Genomic DNA, 7082 nt, shown 5'->3' on the forward strand with positions numbered 1-7082 from the left:
TTTCTGTCACACAGAAGATAACAAGAAGTATTGAAAAAAAGAAAAACTAATTATGAGATTACTATTTATCACATTATAATATCTTTTATAGAATTTATGAGAGCAAAATCTATAAGAAAATAATAAAGAACAAATACAAATTTTTTGAATATAGAACATTGTAAACGGTATAGTTATTATCTATAGGACACTATATAAGATATGATTGTTGTCTTTATTGTTTTTATTGATGACAAATAAATATATAAATTTTAAAATTACTAGACCAACTATGAAGGAAATATAAGTTCACATAAAAAAAACTCCTGATATGTTGAGTCTTCAAGATCACGTGGGAGGTGTTTATATTTTTCTCTTTTTATCATATACTAGTTTATATCATGTGCACAAACATACTAAAATGTAATTATTTTATTAATTTTAAAATAAATAATGTTAATTATTATTGAGTAATAAAAGTAAATGTATAATAATATATGATATTTTAATTTTATATATTAATATTTGATGTAAATAATTAACATTATTTATTTTATGTAAAAGATATGCGAATATGATTTCATTCTAAATTATGTAAAAAAGATCTTATATAACCGTTGAATTGATATTTATGCTGGTTAATTAAATTTTAAATTCATAGAGTAAATTACTAACTAAGTGGAAGAAAGTATTAAAAGTTCAATACTTGAACTATTGTCATGTCTCGTGTTGATTCATTATTTTTGTTGTGATATATATCGTTCCATAAATGAATTTTACATGCTTGAATTATATAAATAACACATCACAATGTTTGACTAACAATATTTTCTCTATCTTCGAATTTTCTCTTTTAAGTTCGTAATAATTAATAGAAGGTGTTCATCACGATTAATAATACCATCAAAGAACAAAAAGAACGAAATGATGATTTTCTAAAAAATAAATCATTCGCTTAACGAATAAAGTGGATCGAGGTTAGTCTTTCAAAAGTATAGTCAAATAAGGTTTACCTAATAATTTTTGTTTCTTAATGCTTTAGACTTCCAAGGATTATAAATTTTCCTTAGCCTTCAAACACTTGTGCTTTGTGTTCACCTCTCCTTTTCCTTTAATTTTCTTCTTCCTTTGCTTTTTTGCATATCTTTCTTTTTAAAATATCTTTTTATTTATATTTTTTTGTGATCTAAATAGAGATGGGGCTTAGTGCATGATTATGCATCTATAGTTCACAAATTAAGCTTTTTTCAAGTTACTACAAAAGGATATGACATAATCTAGAGTCATAAATATTTCACTATTTTGAGACATTATTGAATGTTACTATTTGGCTAAATGAATCATGATAGTTAAGATGTCTATTTCCTATATTTCATTTCATGACCCAATCTTTTGAATGATTGAATTTTGTTCCTATTAATAATATATCCCATCATTAGAACAAAGGGTCACAAGAGGGGGCGGAGCCAGAATAAATTTTAATTGAATTTTACACAATAAAATATTATATTACGTAAATAGGAAAATAACAAATATATAATATGACATACACATACATATATATGAAAGATATTAAATTTCCTTTGTTATATAAAAATAAAACTGAATTTCTGACTCCGTACTGACCAATAAGATTTGTTCTATCTCCCAATAGATACACAATTTGAGGGACCTCATGAAGGTTGTATAGATTCATGTAACTTATATTCATTCATTCTCATGTGTTTTTATTTTGAGGGTTCATTCTCAATTGTTATATGTGGAGGGGATTTGTTATTTGCTCAATCTTAATTTAGAGATTGTGAAGTTGTTGAAGGATCTCATTCTTTGGACATTAATTCTTATATACCCCAATTGTATTTGTAGGGTACACATTGACACTTAAATTTTGAAGTCTAGATACACATAATTTAATGTCATATTAAAATAATACTTCATCCACTCCCAAATATATTCAGTAATAATCATAAATTGAATTCATTTCAAATATTAATATTTGACTATTAAAAAGTCAAGTAGTATTAATTACCTTTTAGATTATTTTTTTTAAAAATCTAATTACTCAAAGTAGTGAAATGTTGATTAAGTAAGACATTACAAATAATTTAATGTCATATTAAAATAATACTTCATCCACTCCCAAATATATTCAGTCATAATCATAAATTGAATTTATTTCAAAATATTAATATTTGACTATTAAAAAGTCAAGTAGTATTAATTACCTTTTTGATTATTTTTTTTTAAATCTAATTACTCAAATTAGTGAAATGTTGATTAAGTCAGTCATTTTAAAAGGACATAAATGGTAGTTTAAAGTTCAAAGTTGTCTTTCCAAATAAATCTTTTAATTTTACATAAATATTTGCAAATAATATTGATGTTCGAAATCAGTATTTGACACAAACAAGCATGAAATATTAGTTATTTACTATCAAATAAATTCGTATAACATCTTAAATTCATAAGGTAGAAGGTAAAGTTCGTATACATCCTACTTTCTTCAGATCCATTTGTGAAATTATACGAATATGTCAAGGTCGTTGGTTGCTCAACCTATATTACAATGCAATTCAATTTTCTTCAAAACCACTAAATACTATTTGAATAGAGGATTTACTTGTAAGAACACTAAGTACAAAAAACAAAGATAATTGATATGGAAATCAAGGTTTATAATAAATAGGAGTTCAAACATATTAACTATCTGTTACATATTATAGGGATAATAATATAAAATTGAGTATATTTTCTTAAAATTAAAGTATAATGATAAGTAGGTCAAATTAAAGAGGCCAAGATGTTTGAAATTGAGGAAATCCTCCATACCCTTCTCCAACAATATTTTTCCCCATTCCTTGAGCTGCTGCATACCCATTTGTACCCTACCAATTTAATTCTTAATGTCAAATTTATAGAAAACAAAACAAAAAATCAATTTGACATTTCATCAGTCAAATCTCTTTATAACAATCTTCCTCTATCGATAAGAATGGGACAATATATATATATATACAAATGATGTTATAGGAAGCTTTTATTGTATAATATATGCACTCATCAAATTAAATAAAGTAGGAGAGTTTATGATGCACATCAAATATGATATAGATGCCTCATATATAAGCTATTAATGAGAATATCGGGATTTATGATGAGATTGATATAATTTTTCTATATTTAATTAAGTAGATGTTTGAGGTTTGAGCTTTAAAAATAGAGACAATCCTTATAAGGAGTGTTCTACTTTAATGAATCGTACTCAACACAAATTTAAATTAATTGAGGCTCAGAAATAGATCAATATCAATTTTGAAATAGAAAATGCTAAATTTTTTTTTAGAGATTTTCTTTTAAAAAAAATGGATATAGATCAATTTGTGACGAAAACAAAACTTTTCATTTAAAAATATTTTTATTTTGAGATGACGATGATTTAGCATAGAAGAAAATGAGAACTAATGAAACTATATGTAGAAGCTAGCAAAGCATACATACTTAAACGATAACGATAAATCAAATTAAAAAAAACATATACCATTGAGCATGAAAGAGGACTTTCCAAATTAAAAATTGGTGTTTTTTATTTTCTCAATTTTGGGATTTGCCTCTTTCCAATATATATCTTTATAAAAAGTGAAAGCACTTTAAACTAAAAATAAAAAATAAAAAAAAAATACCTGCATTGAGTCCATATCATCCATCTCTGATGAATTGAAATCATAAAACAAACTTGCTGCTGATAGTTTCATTGAAAGAAACTTCAAAAAAAAAAAATTAAAAAGGATTAAAAAAAATCCTCTATTAGAGAATATTTTGATTGAATTTATTAAATTTTTTGTTCTAATTTTTGCACTATGAAAATAAGAACATAATATATAAATTTATACATGTATATATACTTACATCAATTTGATTTTGCAATGACCGGACATAATTGATTATTACATCTAACATCACTGCCATTCCCATAGTCTGCATTATAAAATTAATGATTTAACGAACGTAAGAGATTATGTTATTCAGACTCTATAAAAAATTTGTCGTATTCATATTACATCTTCTAAAAATTTTCATTATTTTTAAAGAATGGAGCATGCGTCTATTGATCTTTTTAAAGAGTCTTAACGATATAGCTTATAAGAAATCTTTTTCTTTAATAGAAATATAAATTAACAAAAATCAAACAAGAAGGATTTTAATTGTTTAAAATTATACATGTATATATTATATATGAAGCATATAATAAATATTACCTTATAACATCCAGGAACAAGTTCTTGCAAACATCTGAGTTTTTCATTTATTTTCTCCCTTCGAAGCTATATATTCACAAACAAGAAAATAAATTACTAAATATTGTATAATTTAACAAGTCTTTTTTATTCATAGAATATGTTAATGATGAATACATGAGATAAGTCGATAAATACAGTCAGATCTCTCTAAAGCAATATCATTTGTCTTGATTCTTTCATTGCTATAGCGAAATTATTGTTATAACAAACATATAATATAACATAACATGAAAAGCAGGAAATTAACATGATTGTTACCGTGAGATATTATTATAAAAAATGACTGTTATAGAAAAGTCTGATCGTCGTATAAATTGAATTTGATTAAAGAATTCTTACTCTTTCAGCCAAACTATGACTATCAGTAGCTTGGCCTCTCTTTGCTCTAACATGTACAACTTCTCTTGGTTTTTCAACTTCCTTTTGATTGTTCCTTTTTCTCTTTCTCCCTTCACTTGTATTCTATATATAACAAAGAAATTAAACCATAGTAAACAAAACAAAAATAAAAAAAAATCAACTACATCTTAATATTCAGATGTACATTCAAATTCAGATATCTAGATCTTAATGCACATCTTAATATATATTCAGACGTGTGTTAAGATGATGTACATTCAAATTCAGATATGTAGATCTTAATGCACATCTTAATATATATTCAGACGTGTGTTAAGATGATATACATTCAAATTCAGATATCTAGATCTTAATGCACATCTTAATATATATTCAGATCGTGTGTTAAGATTCAGACGTATTAATCATAATAAAAACAAACATAATTTGTATTTATGATCACCTTGCTAGTATTTCCAGAGACTAGAGGATGAGGAGTTGGAATATTAATGTTATTATTACTACTATTCAACATGGATTCTGATTCTGGAATTGAGCTAGTACATCCATAACTTGGACCTCCCAAAGTAAAAAATTGAGCAGCAGCAACCGCGACGGCGGGATCATAAACATCATGGCTAATATTATTCATATGATGATCATTATGAAAATTAGACATGATGTTGAGTTCATGTTGATGATGATTAGAGAAGTTTTGATCATTTGATGACAAAGACAAAAAACCATGTTGTTGATGAATATTTGAGGTGAAATTTTGATCATTTTCAAGTTGTTGGCTTATACTATTTAGAAGTTCCATATTTGAATTCATCAAAATAGAGGAATTATTGTTACAAGTAGAATTCAAAACATGAAAATCTAGAGGAGTAGAAGAAGAAGAATCACCCATGAAAAATTTGGTAGATTTTTTTTTTAATATGATAGGATTAGGTAATGCAAGAGAACAAATGTATGGGTACTATAGTTTCTATGGTGGGGTTTTAATATATACTATTTCATACGTCTCATTTCACATCTTCCGAGTCGGAGTCAGAATTTATAAATTTCGAATTTTAATAATCATAAAATAATAATATAGATTTTAAAATAAGCATTTGATCAAAATTATTAAATTCGACTAAAAACATAGTTGATATTCTAACTATGCCACATTAGTATAATATTAATATAGGTCATATATACAAGTCATGTCATTAAAGATAAAATTATGAATTATATAATTAAATAGTTTTCAAGTACTAAAATGTGCTTCAATCGTCTCAATTTATACTGATGATTTAATTTGACATAAAAAGAAATATATTGAAATATCAAAGTTATATCGAAATTTAAAAGAAAAGTGTGAATACATTTAAGTAGGAGAAAAGAAATAATTGATTTTACAAAGTAATAAGGCAAGCAATTTAATGTATATTTTCATGATTTGAGAAAATAGAATATATATTATTGGGTAAATATTAAAAGGAGGTTTGTGGATGTAATCTCTTGATGGGTCCACTTCAATTTGATATATCAAGTAAATGGGACCATAACTTAACTTTGATTGAGTATGATCCAAATTGAGAATATCATTCAAGTCTTTTAATTGTTTGGCATTGAGTTGTTGGAAATGACAAGAGTGTACATTCCCATTGACCACTTTTAATCTTTCTTATAAAAAATTTAGACCTAGTACTTGTAAATAATAGATGATTTATTTTTTTTAGATTTCATATCTGGTGTTTAAAATTCATATTAAAGTTTTGGTTAAATTTAGAATTGTATAACTTATTCGGAGGTAACGCTTCCATCAAAAAATTTTCTATTCAGGACTCGAACCGAAAACTATAATTAAGAATGAAATAGTCTTACTACTTTACCCTGACTCATTCGTAGTTCATTAAAATTCGTAGTTCATTAAAGATTTGATAAAAGATAATGATAGTACTACTCTTGATCATCATTATTTCCTTTTGTTTGAAAAAAAAATAATAACATGAAAGAGATTTACTATTTCAATTTTTGAATTATTATTGTTTATGTTGGTTAGTGTTGTACCTCCTCTATTATTATAAAGTAATGTACTAAATCAAATTTTAATTGGTTAATATCACATATTGTTTTCTTTTTATATGACGTGGAATGATCCTTGAGTGAAATATAATTAATCCACTAAATAATTTGAGAAATGGACAATATCGTTATAGTAAAGATTGTAACGTCAAGGGAATATTAATTATTGCAAGACATGGATATAGAGGTCATAAGTATATACAATAACATTAATTTTCGATGGAATGAAAAATAAATATATGGTATAATCATAATCATAAAGTACGATCCTAATCGAACAATGGTATAATCATAATCATAAAGTACAATCCTAATCGAACGTTATAATTCTCTCTAACACTATGAAAATCCTGAGAAGAAAATTCTATAAAAATATGTAAAATGCCCTATACC

At 25.3% G+C, this 7082-nt stretch overlaps 1 protein-coding gene across 1 annotated transcript; it reads right to left on the minus strand.

Annotated features, from left to right (window-relative positions):
* Positions 1–2633: 2633 nt before the first annotated feature.
* On the minus strand, positions 2634–5591 carry LOC107017381 (transcription factor bHLH75-like). Its single transcript, XM_015217622.1, has 6 exons — positions 5080–5591; positions 4617–4739; positions 4236–4301; positions 3886–3954; positions 3660–3740; positions 2634–2864 (listed from the first exon to the last, which is right to left on the minus strand). Exons 1-6 carry the CDS (start codon positions 5524–5526, stop codon positions 2766–2768), a joined length of 885 nt encoding a protein of 294 aa, XP_015073108.1. The 5' UTR covers positions 5527–5591; the 3' UTR covers positions 2634–2765.
* Between the last annotated feature and the right edge of the window lie 1491 nt (positions 5592–7082).

This window comes from Solanum pennellii, chromosome 4 (assembly GCF_001406875.1).
Source record: "Solanum pennellii chromosome 4, SPENNV200".
NCBI classification, from domain to species: domain Eukaryota; kingdom Viridiplantae; phylum Streptophyta; class Magnoliopsida; order Solanales; family Solanaceae; genus Solanum; species Solanum pennellii.

What these genes read in the sequence shown, in the direction of transcription:
- LOC107017381 (XM_015217622.1), bottom strand. Translation starts at nt 5,526, where the DNA reads ATGGGTGATTCTTCTTCTTCTACTCCTCTAGATTTTCATGTTTTGAAT. An exon ending in TTGTTCCTGGATGTTATAAG is followed by an intron (nt 3,955 to 4,235) that starts GTAATATTTATT and finishes TTTATAATGCAG; the next exon opens with ACTATGGGAATGGCAGTGAT. An exon ending in ATGATATGGACTCAATGCAG is followed by an intron (nt 2,865 to 3,659) that starts GTATTTTTTTTT and finishes TTAAATTGGTAG; the next exon opens with GGTACAAATGGGTATGCAGC.